At 37.6% G+C, this 20,468-nt stretch overlaps 2 protein-coding genes across 2 annotated transcripts in view; one reads left to right on the forward strand and one right to left on the reverse strand.

The window, feature by feature from the left end:
* Nucleotides 1-9,910, forward strand: SYCP3 (synaptonemal complex protein 3; the record flags this gene model as incomplete). The annotated part of the gene is made up of 8 exons (XM_082012074.1): nt 1-164; nt 1,276-1,351; nt 2,444-2,478; nt 4,815-4,932; nt 5,977-6,076; nt 6,911-7,009; nt 9,611-9,715; nt 9,857-9,910. The coding sequence occupies exons 1-8, from the start codon at nt 35-37 to the stop codon at nt 9,908-9,910; spliced, it is 717 nt and encodes a 238-aa protein (XP_081868200.1). The 5' UTR covers nt 1-34.
* The window catches only part of CHPT1 (choline phosphotransferase 1), a gene marked incomplete at its 3' end in the record, with an annotated part of 24,723 nt that continues 14,146 nt past the window's right edge, over nt 9,892-20,468 (reverse strand). The window contains exons 4-9 of the mRNA XM_082012063.1: nt 19,568-19,652; nt 17,868-17,999; nt 17,320-17,478; nt 13,914-14,039; nt 13,311-13,421; nt 9,892-9,936 (exon numbers count right to left, since the gene is read on the reverse strand). Of these exons, the coding sequence (XP_081868189.1) occupies nt 9,892-9,936; nt 13,311-13,421; nt 13,914-14,039; nt 17,320-17,478; nt 17,868-17,999; nt 19,568-19,652 (658 nt within the window). The remainder of the gene's footprint in view (nt 9,937-13,310; nt 13,422-13,913; nt 14,040-17,319; nt 17,479-17,867; nt 18,000-19,567; nt 19,653-20,468) is intronic.

Raw genomic sequence — 20,468 nt, forward strand, 5'->3', positions numbered from 1 at the left:
CAGTATACTGTTTCAGTAGGAAGAAATTCTCATTATGGCACCATCAGGAAGAAAGCATGGAGGAAAAGCTGGTAAACCAGCACAGGAAGTTCAAGCGATACCTGCCTATGACTTTCAGGAGGAAAGAAAAGAGCTGAGTGGATCAGAGGAAGATATTAGAGAAGGTGCTTATGTGATTTCTTTGTTTGTTTTTTTTAGAAGTGAAGGTTATAATACTTCTAACAATGAACAGAAATGAAGACACTTCCATGTTAGCAAGTGTCGGACTAAGCATGGTTCACAATGTTTGTGACTGCCAGCCTCCTACTGTGTAATTTTGATTGGTAAGGGAAGAGAACACAATAGAATAGCTCTGTATAGTGCACTATTATGTCTTCAAATTATAGGTGGAGTCTTTAATAGAGTAGGATTTTGTTACATGATTTTGTGACTTTATTTTAATGCCATATCCTTTTATCACCTGGCTGCATATAACATTCTGTGATCAGGATGGAACAGAAGAAGAGCTCTGCTCACTTGTATGGAGTGTTGAGGCGGGTAGGGTAGTTGGAGTCTTAATGCTGGCAGGGTTAAGAGTACTTCAGGATGAATCTGACTTGAAGAGAAAGGGGAAGAAGCAGAGAAAGCTGAGGAAAAAAGAAAAGAAGTCAACCAAGGGATTCTTGTTTGATTTTGAGGGAGTGTCATGAAGAAGTGGACTTCGCTTAAAAACGCAGTTCTCATTCATCATGAGATAGTTTTTTGTAAGGTTTGATGTTACTCCATTGCTGTATTTTTGTCTTTCAGCAGTTATCTCTGGGCTTAGAAATCTGACACCCAAGGGTTTTTATTTTTTGGAAAGAATATTACTATTTGTGATTTTGCTTTTTTAAAGGTCAGAGTACACAATTTCATTACTTATTTAACAGTAAAATGAAATTCTTACAGATTGGGCTTTTTCAATTTTTACATTATTTTTGCCTTTCTGAGTGAGTTGGGAGTAATTGTATAGTAGTGAACAGAGAAACTAAAGAGTGGAAAGAGAAACTAAAGCTGTTTGAGACCAGTCTAGAGGAACTGACAGCAGTGCCAGCTCAAATCTAGCCTTGCAGAACAATTCACCACCATTTGTCAACTCATGATTCAAAGTTTTAAGAGCTGCATGTGTTATGGATGGGAACAGAAACCCACGACACATGTTCAGAGAAGTGGCGTTACAGAAAAGTAATTACACTTAATAATTCAAATCACCCCCAAAAATATATTTTTGTAAAGCTTTTTGAAATTTATATTAAGGCGAAACACCAGTAATGGACAAGCATGGAAAGAAAAGACCTTTGGTGGCTACTCATGTGGTTCCAGATGATGTGGGGTAAGGCTAGGATTTTTTTTTTTTCCCCAAAATAAGCAAGTCTTACATAGATACCAATTTCAGGTATTCACTATGCTTGTTTTGCTTGAGATTTGGTTTGGGTTTTTTTGTTTTGTTTTTTTTTTTTAGTATTTGATTCAAAAATCAAGTGACAGATAATACTGTAGTTGTAGGTAAAAAGAGAAAATTTAATGTTTAAAAGTTAGTAATTCTGCAGTTTCTTTGTAGATGCTTTTGAGAATACTGATATATTTGTACATGTTCTTACAATTCTTGTTTCTTTCAAAAGATGATGTAAGTTTTATCCTAAATCGTTGATAATTTCATTAATTTTCTTCCCTCTGATAAAGTTGCTTAAAGATATTAACAGTACTTTAAATGATCCAACAATTGCATGAAAAATAATTTTACAAATAAATCTTACAAAATTCAATATTTATGAACAGTGTAAATAAAACAAAAAAGTATATTTTGACATAGTTTTTAGCAAGATTATAGCTGTTGAGTTGAAGATATACTTTTTTTCTTTATCTTTTTTTTTACTCTTCAAAAAAGAAAGTGATATAAAAACAAGATAAACATTTTCTTTACCCACCATGTTCCTTTTTTGGACTCATCAGCTATTGTACCACTGCCTTATACATTGGTGTTATCATCTTAAAAGTGTTGTAAAAGCAAGCCTGGTATTATTTGTCTTGGATTTTTCGTACTGTGCCAGTCAGGCTAATTGTGATGGACTTGTTTTCATTTGATGTTCCAAATATTTTTCTTTTTTTTTTTATAGGGAGTAATTAATTTTATTTACTGTCCTTCCCGACTCAGGACCCTTTAAATGCCTAATACTGCCTTTTTACTGGGGAGTAAATTAATAAATTCTAGTACATTTTTAACAAAGCAGCAAACTAGTCTAAAAAAGAGACCTCTCGAAGGAGGAGAAAAGGAGTGTAATTTTTTTATCTTGTAGAACAGTAGCAGCTCTGTCACTGCTTACAAGTAACAGGCACGTAATTAAATTAGTTTTAAGCATACACAACAGGTCTTATTCTAAAGTCAGAAAATGGACAAATAAAAATTTTATACACTGTTTTGTAGGGGTGAAGTACAGAATATGCTGGAAAGATTTGGAGGTAAGTATGTTTACATTCTAATAAATTAAAAAACGATTCATGTTTAAGTTGTGGAATTGGTAGTGATTCCTTACCATAAAATAACTTTCAAGATTTACATAAAATGACCAGTCTTTGTAGCATTTTTCAGTGTTTCTGAAAAAAGCCAGTTTTCAGAAAAAAAGTTGTATCTAAGTAGACCAAAGAGAAAGAAATAATGACATAAAAAGTGAGAGGCAAGTATTAGTGTAGGTAATTACAAAGGAAAAAGGGAAAGATGCATGAGTGTCAATTCCTATTTTAAGATGAGTTGTAAGAGGTAGTCATATTGTAGAGAAAAAGGACAGTGTGAGTTAGCTGCTGTTCCTACTCAATTTTTTGTTACAATGCGGTAGAAGAGACCGGGGATTGCAAGACTTGAGTGAGAAAATAGGGGCATGCAAGTATTAATATAAGCAGCTAAATAGAACAAATAGTTCTAATTCTAGACAAGGAATTTTGCAAGTGTATTGTAGTTGTGATACAGAATGACCTAGAGAGTAGTATGTACTCCACACCTTCATAAATCAGAGATCAGGGAATCAGTAGAAAAGAGAATTTCAGCAGTCAGGAAGAGTACACGTTTGTAGTAAGCTAAAGAATGAGGGTAAGTAATGCCACTCATCTAGTGATGAGAGACTTAATGCATGTCACCTAGTTGGATTTAGTTTAATCGTAATCAGATCCTCAGATGGCTTGACTTACAGTTAAATTTTCAGCTGACAGCTTAAAGAAAAAAGACATTTCGCTTGTAAAGAATTTATAATACACAACAGAGTGTAATAACACATCAAAAAGCTGTGGAGGGAAGGGAAACCCTCTTAATACAAGTACTATATACTCAGTAGCTGGTTAATACTTTCATTATACATATAAGAAAATGCTGTACACAGTCATTACCTGCCTGTTAATCTTAAAGTGAATGAGGAGTTGAAGGAATTCGTTAATCCACGCTGTTAAGGTACATATTATAATGCTATTGTAGATTTAGCAATCTAGATAGGAGGAGGATTTCAATGTTAAAAAGCTAGGACTGCTGGTTATTGAAGAGTCAAAAACAGGATGGAAGGAAGGAAAATGAATGGATCAGAGAGGGGATGCTGTCTGCTCAAAAATATGTAATTTGATAATAATAGGTTTGTCATTGGCAGGGACAGATGCCTCAGCAAATTAGAAACAGAGGTTTGACAGATGTTTTCTGAAATCTACAGTGAGAAGGAAAAGAAATTGCTGTATTAAGCTTAAGCTGTGATTTGTTTGTTAAATCTCCAAATGTAAATTAAAGGGGAACAAACATACTAACTTATACTAACTTGAAAACTTTTAAAGTACTAAGTCTCTACGAAGTATGAAAAATAGTTTGTCATTCATTCATTATGTTCACAGTGATGGTAATCACATACTACCTTTATTTCTGAAATCTAAGTAATTTGAGTATTACCCTGAAACTTGTGGTTTTGCTAGGAAAAAACTAAAAAGTGTCAGCATAACTAAATTCTTTGAAGGTCTGGAAACTGAGCTGGCACTGCAGTCATGCAGCCAAACTAATGAGGATTTTGATGGTGTGACTAAAATATCATTAGATACCAGAGGAAGGAGCAAGATGTCTGTACTCAGTCAGGTTTGTGCAAGGTATCTAGCTTTGAGTGGAGAATTTACAGACTGCGAGATGTCCATATACAATGTTTGCAGCGATGCAGTGTGAACTGATTGGATAGTGCTTCTAGTGTTTCAAGCATATATGTGTGCTTATTGTATGGATGATATGTTAGAAGTGCATGCTGAACCATAATAATCAGTAGGGGAACACATGATGTCAGCGTGGACGGAACAGATTCAAATGTACATAATGGAAGTGCTCCAGCAACCCTGAGTTCAAACCGCTGGACAGTTTCAGTTCACTGTGTGTCTGCTCAGAGCCAGTCTGGCACCACACCCACTAGTGTCCTGCCCAGAATGAAAGTAGCAAAAGCTGAATCGCATCATGGTAGGTCCAATTTAGTCTAGCCCCAGAGGAAGGTGGGACTCAAAGCAGGTACTAGAGTAGCTGATGGGGCTGGGCAAGGAGTAGCTGCAAATCCAGAGGCCGGGTGTTGGTTAGGACGTATGGGGGGCTTAGGGAAGCAGCACTCGCACCAGTACCAACAGCAGGTTGAGGGATGCGCCAAACACAGCATCCAGGAGCCCAGATCACGTTAGCTTCTTTCCATTAGAACACACCTCATTTGCTTCTCCAAAGTGTAACACATCAGCATTTTTAATAAAAGGCACAATGTATCTCTGTATGCTTAATTTCTAAATACTGTTTTGATTTTTAGCTGACATTAACAAGGCTCTCTTAGCTAAGAGGAAAAGATTAGAAATGTATACGAAAGCCTCACTCAAAACCAGTAACCAGAAGATTGAACATGTTTGGAAATCACAGCAGGAGCAAAGGTAGCATTTAACCTTGTTTTTCAAACCTCTGAAATCAAATTCCCTTTTGTGTCACAGCATGGATAGTTGATCCATCTTCTTGCAGTTAAATAGCAAGCAGTGTATCTACTAAACATCTGCTCAAGTCCTCTGTTTCTGCTGCCTCCAGTTGTGTCCACTTGGTTAAATTGACAGTAATAGTTTAGCATAGTGCATTCTCTTTTGAATGGACAAACTTAAGATTTGGAATTTTGAAAGCAAGGTACCTTAAAGAGCTGGCTTTACTTTTCCTTTATCTTTATGGAAAATGACCTTTGATGTTATTTTTGTCTTTTAAACCAATGTTTTTATTTTTTCCACTTCAGTTGGAATTTTCTGTTTGTACTTGAAAACTGAAAAATGTTCAGTAAAATTTTTATACCATTCTGGTTAAGAAAGAAAGTAATTTTCATTTTCATACTGTAAATAAATTTCACCCTACATAACACTCCTCTTGCCTCTTAAGGCATATTTAATTACTACATCTGATACTACAGGTAGAGCAAACTGAAAAATGAGACAGCTAAAAACTGAAAGTCGGCAATACTTGTAACTTGGTGGATTCATACATATGTATTTGAAACTTGACAAAATTTAAGTTTACATAGATAGAAACTACAGCATAATGAACTAATAAATGAGGTAGTCAGTTTTTCACTATAAACCCCTTCTGTTAAAGCCAAGATCTATAGTTGGATTAGAAAAACACAGTAAATCTCAGAAAACCTGGCACTGTTAGGAATAAAAGCTGTTGTAATTTTTTTTAAACACAAGTTTTGTATGAGTGCCATCTCCTCCTATGTATATAATCCGCATTCACTTAGAAAGTGTGTGTGTGTGTGTGTGTATATATGTATGTGTGCTCAGTTTTTCAAAACATACAGTATTCAGTTAAGGCCAGATGTCAAAACAACCTGTTTCTTTATCTAGTCCAGCTCCTTTCTACTCTGTGTGTGTGTTGAACTTTAGCTTTCCTTGTAATTCTTCATAGCATTTGTCATACTTACGGCTAGTGTCTATTTATAGGCAGAAGCTCAATCATGAGTTCTCCCAGCAGTTCCTGACTTTATTTCAGCAATGGGATGTAGATGTGCAAAAAGCAGAGGAGCAGGAAGAAAAAATAGCGGTGGGTTTCCAGCATGGCATGAGTTTCACGGTATTTTCACAAGGAGGAAATACTGTTGATTAGACACTCACGAAGTGTAACAACACTTTATGTAGTTTAAACAAACATATGATTGTTTGCCTCTTGATTAAAAAAATTCATTCAAGTCTGGTGGCTCTCAGACTATAAATATGTTAAAGTTTTGGGATATATTTTAAAGTGAAGGGGGTGCATTTATCAACTTTATTGCATAAAGTTTATAAATGGCAATGAGTGATGCCCTAGGCCAGCATATGACTTAAGAAGAGCCAAGACCATTTATAGATAAGAAAGATCTGTGCTGTTTCTATGCATCCATAGCCTTTGGATTCAGGGAAATAAGGACTAAAGTAGTGTAGTTGTCTTTTAGCATGCGTTGCTTAAAAATATGCCTGCATATTATAAATGCATGAGAATTTGATCACTGGAAGGGAATAGGAGCTATACAATGGAATGTAATCACATGATGTTGCTGTATTTGTACTTCCAACACATTTGCCAAGTTTAGCTTTTCCCTAGGCGGCATATTTCCCTGGGATACCCTCGAGAACTGCATTGGATAGCAATCCTCATAGGATCTCATAGGGATAAATCAGGTTGGAAGGGATCTCAAGAGGTGGCTCAGGGCTTAATCCAGTCTTCAGTCTTTCTTTAATTAATAAGAACAAGGATAACTCTCTAGGCAGAGATCTACATTACATGACCCAGATTTCCAGTGAAGGCATAATTTCTGATTCTAATAAAGGACAATAGTGTTGCTGTTTGAGCGCTTTTGGTTAACTAATGTGATTATTTTTTTCTTTGCTTCTGCTTCAGAATATGTTTCGTCAGCAACAAAAAGTTTTTCAACAGGCAAGAATAGTTCAAAGTCAGAGACTGAAAACCATTAAGCAACTCTATGAGCAATTCTTAAAGGTACAGTAAATTTTCTTCTTAGAAGTCAGCTGATCCTTATCGCATCACATAAGAAAGCTGCATTAATTCAACCTTTATGAAATACAGAGATTTGAGGTTCATTTAAGGAAAATAACAGCCTTGCATGAATATTCATGTTAGCATCTTTCCCTTATTTGTTAAGAACATGGCTTGTTCTCTCTACACATGCATACAGATTGCATCTGTTTAATAAATTATTTAATATAATTAATATTAATTATAATAGTTAAATGTATTCTCACGGGGATCCCATTGGCTCACCTGTTTCAAATATTTAACCACAACCCTCAGAGCATACTTTCTAAACAGAACAATGTTTTGTACCAGTTCAAAGGTTATATAGGTCAGTTAAATCATCAGGATTTTGTCTTGATTATACCCTTGGATTTTTGGAATGTATTTAAAAAAGTGAAACTTCACAATTTATTAAAAATACATCTTAGGCTGCAATTAACGGCTTTTATTACTGCTGGAAGGTGCATCTCCCATAATGAGAATTAGATACCATTTTTTTTCTGTCACTAACCTTTTTAGCTATTGCTGCTTCATGTAAGGAAAGTGACCCTTGAAGAAAATTAACTGTAATTCCCTTAAAATTGCCCAGTTAGAACTCCATCTCTTCCTGAGCAACATTCATTAGAAAGGGTTCTCCTTTCTGTAATGTAGTATTCAAGGTAAGCATTCATTAAAATGTCAACAGGAAGAATCTGACGGACATAATGATTTATAGTGAAAACAAGCCCAGCTGGATGGTTATGTAATCAGTCCCGTTTAACTTTCCTGTTGCTTTATGCATAATTTTTGTATTTGCTGGGAGTCCCTACAAACACCATTTTTTGGACAGTGCTTACAGAGATAATTTATTTTAAACACATGATTCATACTGATAAACTGCAGTGTGTTTTGGCTTTTTGTTTTTTTAAACAAATTTCCTTCCCCCACTGTTTTTCGAAGTAAGGTATTAGAAATCTAAACGGTGAGAAAAATTAACAATTGGTTTTATAATGAATGCAGAGGCACAGTACCATAGAACCTGTGAAGGGCTGAGGTGGGAAGGGACCTCTGGAGGTTGTCTGGTCCAGCCAGCAGGTGGTACAGCAGGGTGGCCTAGAGTCAGTTGCCCCGGACTTACATCCAGATGGCTTTTGAATATCTCTAAAGATGGAGACTCCACAGCCTCTCTGGGCAACCTGTTCCAGTGCTCAGTCACCCTCACAGTAAAAAACTGTTTCCTGGTGTTCAGACGGAACCTCCTATGTTTTCAATTTGTGCCCATTGCCTCTGGTCTCTGAAGAAGGGCTCTCTGAAGAGCCCTTCTGGTATTTATGTATATAGATAAGACCCCCCCTGAGCCTTCTCTTCTCCAGGCTGAACAGTCCCAGCTCTCTCAGCCTTTCCTCATAAGAGAAATGCTGCTGTCCCTTGATCATCTTCATGGCCCTTTGTTGGGCTCTATCCAGTAAGCCCATGTCTCTCTTGTACTGAGGAGTCTGGAACTGGACACAGCACTCCAGGTGTGGTCTCACCAGTAGTGAGTAGAGTGGAAAGAAAGATCACCTCCCTTGACCTGCTGGCAACAGCTGTCCTAATGCAACCTAGGAGACTGTTACCTGTCTTTGCTGCAGTGGCACACTGCTGGCTTATGTTCAGCTTGGTGTCCACCAGGACCCCCAGGTCCTTTTCTGCCAAGCTGAAAAGTGTGTGGCCCCCAGTATATACTGGTACATGAGGCAGATTCAAGTCTGTCAGTTTCTAACAAACCTTAATTTTTGTTCAAGTCATTTCCTAACTGGTCCCTTTTTGAAATTTCAGTTAGTTATGATATGTTTGGTTTGGTTTTTTCAAGTCTGGTAGCTTCAAAAAAGTAAATCTGAAATAGAGCAACTCTTAGTTTAAGATAGTCGAAATGTACAGAGGATATTACAGAAGCATTAATAAATAATAACTGTTCCAAAATGTCAAAAATGTCTTCATCAAAGATGAAAAACTGAACAGAAGGACAAGTATTACTTTGATTTTTGTCTTCAAAGAAGATCAAAAGGTAGAAATCAAGCTTCAAATAAGCTTAACTAAATCCAAGTGAAGGAAAATGCAACTACACACGTACATAGAGTTAGGCATAATTGTACGTACAAAAGGGAAGATAAGCAGCAAGCTTTACTTCGCTTATTTGGGCAGAAGTGTGCAAAAAGAAGGAAATCCAACAGGTGTTACAGTCCTTACTTCAAGTCTTAGTACAAGGTTGTTGTAATATTAAACCCCTATCATTCCTGACAGATGTCTGTTTAATCTTTTCTTGTAGAACTCTTATCTTTATTGAAATGCGGGATAACTAGCTGAGACCTCACAGATGCTGAATGGAAGGGACAGTTTCCTTCACAGGGTCCATATTGTTGAAACAGGAATGTAGACTGGAGTACAAAGTCCTGTATGATTTGTCAAGTTTGTGACAAAACTAATCAATTATCAATGATGACTGCTGCTGTAAAAATTAAACTGTAGTCTGAATAATGGTTGGTTTGTTTTAAATTAACCTTTTGACATTGAACCATTATGAATTAAGATTATCCTTAACTTCAGAGCATGGAAGAGCTGGAGAAGAGCAATGAAAATCTTCTAGCTGGTGCACAAAGCGAACTTCGCAAAGAAATGGCTATGTTGCAGAAGAAGATTATGATGGACACCGTAAGTATCACATCGATGAAGAAGTTAAATGCAAAAATAGAACATTCTATAAAAAAAAGTCATTTGACATTCTTTTAATTAGCTCAAAGGAATCATATTAATACGGCATTTGTTCAGTATTATCTCCTTTTCTTGTAACAGCAACAGCAGGAGATGGCAACTGTTCGCAAGTCTCTTCAGTCCATGTTATTCTGATGGCTCAATGGAGAAACAACTTGTACCTAAGTAACATGATACAAGTATAGGCATTAGCCATAGAGAAGTATGTTAAGATTTAAATGTTTTAAAGTTCCTATTAAACACTTTCATGGATTGTTCTAATCTTGTGTCTGATAATGTTATAAGAATGGATATTAGTATATTTATTACTTTAGGGGTGTGGGGAGGGGTGGTATGGACCCCAAACCATTTACTGTCTGTCCAGTTAATCTTTAACAATTTAATACTCACTTTCAATAGCATTGGACTGTTTAAATTGTTTCACTTCTTATAATGCCAAATTGTAACAAAAGGCAGAATTAACGAAAAATGCATTACCCATATTTTACATAATAACTTCAGGCCTTTGGGTACATTGTGCAAATAATAGAAGCATTTTTCACAAGCTGCAGACTTTAAGATTTTCCTATCTTCAACATTTAGTCTGCTGACATATCAGCAGTTATAAAAGTTCAGAGTATGACATACCTCATGTAAGATTGTTTAATGATGTGTATTGCATTAAATTAAATTAAATTTTGTTAACTCTTTCGTTAGGCTAGGCATTGTAATATCTTTGTACTAGTAAAAGATTACTGAACTGCTGTAATTTGTCCAAAAAGCAGGTTTCTTTAGTAGCATGATGAGCTGACTATTATAACTTTAGATGACATCTGCTCAAGTAAACATAATTAAACATTATGTGTTTTGGGGTATATAGTTCTTGTAGAACCTCTGCTAGAACTAGCTAGCTCATTTATTTAGTACAAGTTATTGCAAGCCTTTGAGATGGAGTATTACTGTTTGCAATTCCAAATGACTAGAATAGGGAGGCCTAAGTTTTAAGGATAAAGCATGTTTCTTTCATATATCTCATTACAGTCAATCGGTATAAATTAAACAATCAGCTTAGCTTGCATGCAGTTTGTTTTTACAGAAAACCATTATGCCTGAATATCCACTTTTACTAATTAGGTAGTTCCTAACATATTTAATGCTTAGATTTAATACCATAGTGGATAAAACAAAAACCATCCACACACCCACACGCACAAATGTGATGTTTTCATAACAATGTGTTTCAAAACCAGGACATAGAGATTCTTCCCCTCAGCTTACTAAAATTTTTAGTTTGGAATCAAGTCATTTGATGATGGTTCTCCAGTTCTGGGAGCCAGATTAGTGATGGCTAACTTACGGAAACTTCAACTATTAGGTGGCAACTGAAGTTGAAAACACAATGGGTATGGAGTTCTTTTTGTTCTGCACCTGTTGGGCCTCAGGGAAGGAGCAAACACAGAGGCTACATTGCAAGAATGATGTATGAGGCAATATGGGCCTCTGGTGGGTAACAGGTAACTATGCTAATTTGCAACTATGCTGCTGAGTCTCAGCCCTCTCAGGATAATTAGATGATGCTATGAAATACAGTTAACAGTTTTTGCTTCCTATCTTCAGTACTAGGTTATTTGTTAGCATTGCCTCATGTTTCTGGTTTCATTTGTTAGTATTGCCTCATGTTTCTGGTTTTCTGAATGATTTCTGCATTAGTTTCCTATCATCCACATACCTCAATCATATTCTTAAAACTACTTATACCTACTACTGCATGACACATTTTTGAGCATTCTGGGGAACCAAACCTTCTCACTCTAAAAAAGTCACCTATGTCTTTTCATGAGGTGGTTAATTTGTTTACAATATTCAGACAAACTGAAATGGTCTTTACCATCTTCTCTTCTATTTGCCCGTGGCCTGGGTTCAGGCTCAGTTCGGGTGTAGATACTGTGTCTTTCCCAGCCTGAAACGAGCAGGAGGATTCATTTGGAATTTATATTAGTCCCTTAGAGTGCTAGTCCTTTGGCAGTAACTGTTACAGTTATCCCTCAAGTTATCAGTATATCCTCCTTAGGGCAGGAGTGTGGTAGATGGTGTTTTATTCCCTCCAAATTTAGCAGACAGTACACCACTTCTGAAGTTCCTTGAACACCTCAGGAAGTCTTTTTGAATTAATGTGCAGCTAAGAAACTGCAGTGGTAATATTTTTAAAACAAACCATAGCATTTTTTATTGTACAGTTCAGGAAGGACTTCATGAACTCACAGCTCAGCTACACATCAGCAACTTAAAGTGGTAATGAACACATGCAACAGCTTTTTACAAAAATCATATTCAAGTAGTACCTCTTTAAAGGAGCTTAAGCTTATAGGGTCTCTGTGCAAGTCATGATTTGCTCATACAGATAATAAGCTACCTTCATTCAGCTTTTCTCTAATGACAACAGCAGCCCTTCAGCTAGGTCTGTTCTTAAAGAAAGAGAAGGGCTGATAGTGTTTCTGTTCTGGAGAGGTTTACATTAGGGTTTAGTACCATGCAGTTTTGTTTGGATAGAGTACAGTGATAGCTACAAGACAAATTAGATAGATAATAAATTAAATGAATGCAGCAATAGCAAACATACTTCAGAGGGAATTACATAGGGGTAGGTTGCATTGTCACAGTGAAACAGTCACAGTCATTTAAGTTTATCAGTGAACTTTGTCATTCACTTCTGCAGTTTCACAGACACAAGTCAGGGTAGGTAAAGCTAGTATCCTCATAGTCTAGATAATGATGGAGCACAATGAGGCAAACCTTATTATGACCACAAAACCAGAAACTGGCCTTGAAAGAAATTACAAGCTACAATTGCATTTAATAACAGTAGGTTATGTACTTAGATATTAAAGAATGCATGAATCCTAAAGGCACTCATAAGAGTATTTTGAAATAGAAGAAAATTTCCCTGAGCTATACCTCCTTCCTCCTACTGATCCAGTAGCTTGTTCTTTAGAAATACCAGAACAGAGATTAAGGAGTAGTTTTACCTCATGGATGCCTCATTTTACCAGTGTTAATAATGCAGTACTGTATTCACTGATACCTCTGACTACCACTTCACAGCAGCTCCGAGAAGACTTTGGAAACTAATGCTAGAAGATTAGTCACTTGGTCTAGGGAAAAGTGAAATTCCTCTTCAAATTCTGGTTGGTAGCACCTTGGTTTGCAGTTTACATTCACCAGACCAGAAGTACAGAATTAATATTACCTAACAGGAAATGGCAAAAGTTTCAAATACGGTATTCATGGTATGAAATAACAGCTGCAATGTCTAAAACACAGGGGGAAATACATCCTGGTTCAAAAGTAACAATTACAATAGAATCTGCAGGACTTTGTAGTTTGTAATTCTAACATCTGGTAATATGTGGGATAAAGTGAGCTGTCTCATAAAACTATTTTCTTGAAAAGCTTAATCTGTCTTCCCAAAAAAAAGAGAGGCTGCTTCATTCAACATTCCCCTAACTGCTTCTTCTCTTGTCCTTGACCTATTTAATCAGTCATTATGGTTTTGAACCTGTTCAGGAGCTTGATGAGATGGAATTCTGAAGACATGTATATGAAGATGAGCAGCAATCTGTAGGCATACACCAGTGGCATATCTCAGCATATCAAACAAGGATATGAACTTCAAAAGAACAGAACAGAACAGATTAAAAAAAATCCATTTTTTAAATTGTCCCTACCATAAATTCAGCTGTACTTTAATCAGAATCTATCCAAGTAACAAGTTTAACAAGCATTTTAACATAGAGTGGTCTAGTTTAGAAGAAAAACAAACCAACCCAAACAAACCCCAAAACCCAAAAACCAAACAGCACTAAACACTTACAAAGTTTGATAAACAAAGGTTAGTCTGCACTTTGCAGAGTAACTTTAAACAAACTACCTAGACTAAAGCATAATTACAAGAGAGATCTGAAATTTACTTTCACATCTCTGTTCCAAGGAAAGCAAGCCAATCAGCTCCCTACATGTTTACATGGTATCCTGGCACTCCCTCCACAGCAACAGCTGAAATCTGAGCAAGTCAGAAATGGCAGAGCAGAATGACAGGGACAGTTTTCAATCCATTCCTTTAAGTATGCTCCAAATGAAAAGTATAAAACAAAATGCTTACCAATGCTATCCATAGAACAATATATTCATCAACGAAACTGTTGAAGTACTGGTCCAAAAACAGAAGTCCTGGCCCAATAAATGCAGTGTCCTGAAGACAGATTTCACTTTTTGTCATGTGAGCCACCTGTGGTAAAAAAAAAAAAAAAAGAAAAAGACCACAAAAATTATCACTGCAAGATCAGTGTAACTACCGGCAAACCGGCACAATATCCTTGCCCAGCAACAGCCTGCTGTCCAGAGTTCTTAGGAAGCGATCAGCAGGCCAGCCAAGGGCTTCACAAACGCTTCAGGGCCAGCTGCTCCCCACCAGTTTCTTTCCCAAGGATCAAGTAACCTCTTCCCAGGTTATGCAATCAATATATAGTATTTTAATCAGTGATAACTGCTATTTGAGTTATGAGTTGGTATTTGTTGGCTTCATTACATAAGACATGTGTATGCGTCCTTCAGTGTTTTGTTGTAAGTTACATCCATACCGGTGCATTTTAGCTACTTGCAGTAGTTTCAGTTCTGTATTTGAGGGTAAGACTATGCAAGTGTATTACTGAAAATGAACACTATTCACATTAAATGTTTTCAAGTCTAACTTAAAAATTTTGGCTTTACTTAGCCAAAAGCTAACTAGAAACTAGGCTTTTGCTTAGGTGACAAGACTAGTTTTCATTGTTTGGTAGAGACAGTGATTGTATTGGGTTTGTGTGGCAAGGTTTTGGTAGCAGGGAGGCTGCAGGGGTGGCTCCTGTGAGAAGCTGCTAGAAGCTTTCCCTGTGTCTGATGATAGAGCCAACAGGAGCCCGTTCCAAGACAGACCTGCCGCTGGCTAAGGCCGAGGCCTTCGGCAACGGTGGTAGCGCCTCTGAGATAACAGATTTAAGAAGGAGAAAAAAAACTGGCACACAGCAATTGCGGCTGGAGAGAGCAGTGAGAATATGTGAGAGAAACAGGTCTGCAGACACCGAGGTCAGTGCAGAAGGAGGGGCAGGAGGTGCTCCAGGCACTGGAGCAGAGATTCCCCTGCAGCCCATGGTGAAGACCACGGTGAGGCAGGCTGTCCCCCTGCAGCCTGTGAAGCTTCACGGTGGAGCAGATATCCACTTGCAGCCTGTGGAGGGCCCTGCGCTGGAGCAGGTGGATGCCTGAAGGAGGCTGTGACTCTGGGGGAGGCCCATGCTGGAGCACGCTCCTGGCAGGACCTGTGGCCCTGTGGAGAGAGGAGCCTGCGCTGGAGCAGGTTTTTGCTGGCAGGACTTGTAACCCCGTGGAAGGGACCCAAGCTGGAGCAGTTTGTGAAGAACTGCAGCCTGTGGGAAGGACTCATGGTGGAGAAATTCATGGAGGACTGTCTCCCATGGGAGGGACCCTACACTGGAGCTGGGGAAGAGTGTGAGGAGTCCTCCCCCTGAGGAAGAAGGAGCAGCAGAGACAACGTGTGATGAACTGACCACATACCCCATTCCCCGTCCCCCTGCGCTGCTCGGGGGAGGAGGTAGTAGAGAAATCGGGGCAAAAGTGAGCCTGGGAAGAAGGGAGAGGTGGGGGGAAGGTGTTTTAAGATTTGGTTTTAGTTCTCATTATCTCTACTCTGATTTTGATTGCAATAAATTAAACTAATTTCCCCAAGTCAAGTCTGTTTTGCCTACAATGGTAATTGCTGACTGATCTCTCCCTGCCCTTATCTTGACCCACAAGCTTCTTGCTGTATTTTCTCTCCCCTGCCCAGCTGAGGCAGGGAGTGACAGAGCAGCTTTGGTGGGCACCTGGCATTCAGCCACGGTCAACCCACCACAGTGATGTACGCACAGAGACACTTTACAGAATGACCAACAGAAGAAGATTGCTAGGGGTGGAGGGAGGGAATCTATTCCCCACACACCCCCTGACCCTTCCATGTTTAGCATTCTTAGAGACAACTTAAACTCACCTTTAATTGAGAGGCAGAGGAAGAGGTTTTTTGTAAGAAGTTGGAGACCTAATAAAGGACATATGAAGAGTCCATACCAGGAAGCTCAAACATGGCAGAAGGAAAGTAGTCTAGGTGCCAAGTTTGCCATAAGAAATCACCCTGTCATTCCTTGCTTCCTTGCTTGTGGATACTTGGCAAGTATGATTAAGGTACTGAGAGGTTCCTGTGAACAAAGTGGTCTCTTAGCACAATATAAATAATGTTCAACTCTATGCTGAACAGCAAAATTCACAGAAAAGCCTGTGGGTGTCCCAGTCTAAAGACAGGACAAACCACAAAGGCTTACATCCAGAACAGAGCTGACAAAGGCTTCCACTCTAAGCCAGCTAAGGATGCACCACTCCTGCTAAAGGGATCTGCTGCAGGCAGCAATCGGTTCCTGGCTCATGTCTTGGCATGACGTGCAACAGCTATGCAGGGTTAGCGCCCATGGCGCAGCTCTGGCACATCCACAAAAACCGCGCAAACCGTGGCTCATGTCTCCACTGGGCCTCCTGCCTGTTCACGCCTTAAGTTTTTACTGCAGTTACTCGCTCTGGAGTGCCTGAAAGACAAGGCCTCCTGAAATAGTATCAGAAAACTGAGCGCGCTAAACCCACAAAATCCTCTCCCCACTACCTTTACAGATTTGCCTTTGGAGCAACTACCCTCAAAGTTACACCTAAAGCATCAAGGGAAATATGGTTTGCTCAGAAGTGTCCGTGAGTGAGTCGACATACGTACAGCGATGACTGCTGGTTACGAGGACCCAGGGGTGCTCTGAATGAGCAAGGCAAATAAGGTGTTTGACAGAATAGATGAACTGCCTCAAGTTCAATCTTGAGGCTCTCAGTCTTCTTTATGAGCATTCCCTCTCTTGCACCAAGTTAGTAGCTCACTAGGTGAACTCTACTCAGCAAGACAGTCTGTAAAATACCTGTTTTCTAGTGTTTGAAAAATGTCATGCTGGGGGGGGGGTGGGGAATAAAAATAAGCTGGCTGCATTACTGTTGTTAGCAAATATGTAGTAAGGCAGATTTTATTTTTTTTAATCCACTGATGAGGTTTTTAATTACAAAAGAGATAAAGATAAAAAAAACTCTTCATTTTAATGATTAAAGTAAATTCCTAGTCCAGATAATTAAATCAAAAGTCACAGCACCATTAGTAAGGCTTGAGGGACCAGAGTTATGATGTTAAGGACAGACACTGTATTTCTAAGAGTAAGTTAAAAATGAAAGTTCTAACCAATACCTTCAACACAAAGTATGTCTTTGCATCAGTGTCATATATAATCTCTCTGTAGGAGCCTGAGTCTAGTTCAGTGTCTTGGGCACAATGAAACTAGTAATATAGTGGCAGAGCAGAATGGGAAAATGTGCAGTGCCCACTGATCCAGCAAGCGTAAAACCAAGAACCATTTTAGTTTTAGGAGGTTTAGGACTGAAACAAGGTTCCTTACCACCAATTTCTGTGAGATTTTAGCATTCACAAATCCAAATGTCAAGACATACAGACAAGAATGTTTTTCAAACAGCTGAGTTGTAGACTTTTTATAGATCATAATGGCCAGTATGATAAGTAGTCCAATGTGCAGGCCTGGCGAGAGAACACTTGTTCCCTGAAATACAAATGGACAGAAAATTTGTCTTAGGCTTTGGGCATGCATTAAGGTCCAGATTTTATACTTATTGCAAATACCATTAAAACAAACCCAGCATTGTCAAAACTCAGGGAAAGTCCATTAGCATTATGCCAATGCTGTTAGTATCCTTTGCAGTGACCAGTAATCAATTTTGTAAGAAAATTCTTTGCTGGTTCCTGTGACAGAAGAAATGCAGTAACAGGCAGAGAGAAGGCAGATAATGAAGTCTTTGCTTTAGCCATCCAACACTCATATACTTGTCTGCTTAAATGCTTAAACAGAGAAAACCCTTACGATCATCTGAAATGCAATAAATCATGGGCATAAACTATTCAAACTGCACTGAGATTTTTAAAGCAACTTACTGCTATTGTAGATCCATTCTTTCCAACCCCTCCACCAAAGATGACACGGAAGTAATTGAAAAAAGAAAGTGCTGTTCCACACAGAATGCCAAAAACTGCAAGGAACTTCAGTTCTAAGCCCACCAAAGGGACCTGAGCAGGAAAAACAAGAGAAAGATACTAAAAGTTAAGGATAACACCTTTTTGAAAAGTGATTAAAAAACTACTGATACCTACTAAACAATTGTTTTATTTGAACACTTGCTTTCCCAGGAACACGGTCAGGAGGACAGTGTTTGGAATTTTCTTCCCTTCTAAGGAGATGACAAATTTCTTTCGTAGTGTTTAAACTCAACTTTTGAGTACTTAAGTTCTCGTCTTGAAATTCAGCTAAATCTTACTGTGTTTGTCCTTACGATGTTCTTTGCATATTTTTACTACATAAACGAAAACTTGACACAGACTACTGCATCACCAAGGCATGAGAGGGGGGGAGAACGATAGTTCCTTCTGTTTCACCGGGTAACACAGGACTAAACCACAGGAAACAGAAACACCATCTGCAGGCTTTGTGTTTTGATACATGTTATTTGTACGCTGTATCTTTGCATTTAGAAAAATCTCCAGATAAAAACTTTAATTAAACATTTACCTTTCAGAATCAATTGCAGTTTCAAGGAAACTTCCAAAGGCAGCAGAGGATTTAAAAAAAAGTAGTAGTAATAAATTGAAACCGTTGACTGTATTTTTGAATATAGATTGTTTTGAGATACAGCATAACTACCACAGATTTTAATACTGAAGGAAAGTCAATCATAATTAAAGTCTAATGCACCTACTTTATTTTCCAACATGAAAATAAGCTGTTTGAAAAACAGAATAAAAGTGTCCTGCAGGATAGGGAAATGAAACAAAGTTTAGCTAAACGTTTCTTAATTGCTGAGTAAACTTGTGAGTTAATTTGAATTTAGATTAATCTGCATTGGTTATCGATAGCATGGAATGGTCTCAGCTCTTCTATGTGCTGTAACCAAGCAGAACTATACATTTCTGAGTAAAGATCCTAGAAAGGATGAGGACGTTTGTCTAATATACTTTTGATCCTGTCCACTGAAGCGCGTCTTTAAAGATCAGAATAAAAGCCAGAGATTGGGAAATGCTTTTGCACAGAAAAAAATTCTTTAAATATAGATATTTACATTTATGTGAGCTGTGACATAACTGTTAAAAATCAGTACATCTCCATTGGCACGTAAATATGGATTACTTAACCAAAAACCCCCTAACTTCATCCCATGGTTTTGTTAAAGTATTTAATCTTTAAATTTTAAAATAAAGCATCCTATAAATCACCTAACTGAACAGAAATGTATGTCTTACAATAAAATATAAAAAAGAAATAAAACTAGAACAAAACCTACTTGTTAAAGCTTAAGTATCTGCAGAGTATAGTTCCAGATCAAATGTTTGTATGTGGCAGATGGGGTCTTTTTTTCTTCTAATGTAGCTCTAAATTTGTGCATAGGAAGTCACACTATTATATCTAAGTTAACTACAACATAAAAATAACCTACATTTGTACAATAAGCTAAAACAGAACATTAGATAACTAGTAGGTGTTGAGGGAACTTGCTGAAGGTAGCTTCAAATACCTCAGGAACTGTGAACACTTAAGAGGACCTGAAAACTCAACAGGAACTCGGAATACTTAATACACTTACCTTATAGTCCCATATTGCTGTTCCACCATATGCAGATATCAAGATCAGTATTGTTATGGCTATCTGAACTTCAGTTACATCAACTCTATGAAGGAAAAAAAAAAGGGAAATTTAGTTAAAGGTCTTTTTGCTGTAAGGATAAGATGGGCAAGGAGGGAAATAAAAAAAACAGTGACTTCAAATTATCTCCGTAAAAGTACTTCAAATTACATCAGTGTATATAGAATATGATTTTCCTTGGCTGAGAAAGATATGCTATATGGAGGGACACATCTTTGGTTAAGATTTAAAATTAAACCTATACTCATTATCTAGAGCAAGGTACATAAAATTGTAATAGGGAGAAAATCTTTAATGAATACATTTGAGAATTTTGTATATATTTACAGAGTTGTTGCTATGTAAGTGTCAAATCAAAGTTCAAGCAAGCTCATAGTAAATGAAAACAAACATTTCCATTAAAAGCATATCATATAAAAGTATGGACCGTGCAGGCTGGGACAGAAGGGATTTCTTTAAGCAATCATATCATTAAAACTTGACAGATACAGTCAGCAAAACAGAAGGGCAGTATTTTGAGGACTGAGTCAGCAGATAGCTAAGCATCTTTCCTGTTTCAGAGGACATGTAATTGATATCTCGCTTTTTTCCATGAAAACATTCTTAAAATAGGTGGCCTTGTATGCTCCCTAGTCCAGACTCTCTATTCCACCTTTTTTGTTCTCGGACAAGATAGTCAAACCCTTTCTTTCCATATTTGATTGATGAAATGTTTTGAGAAGACCTGATTATATAAAAAAGTGAAGAAGAAGCTTGAGAGAAATAATTGTTTTTTTCAATAAAGCTTTAAAATAAGTAAATAAAATGAGTAAGTCCACAACTAAGGTACTGTTTACGCTAC

The sequence above is a fragment of the Phaethon aethereus genome, assembly GCF_964289735.1.
Source record: "Phaethon aethereus genome assembly, chromosome: 1".
NCBI classification, from domain to species: domain Eukaryota; kingdom Metazoa; phylum Chordata; class Aves; order Phaethontiformes; family Phaethontidae; genus Phaethon; species Phaethon aethereus.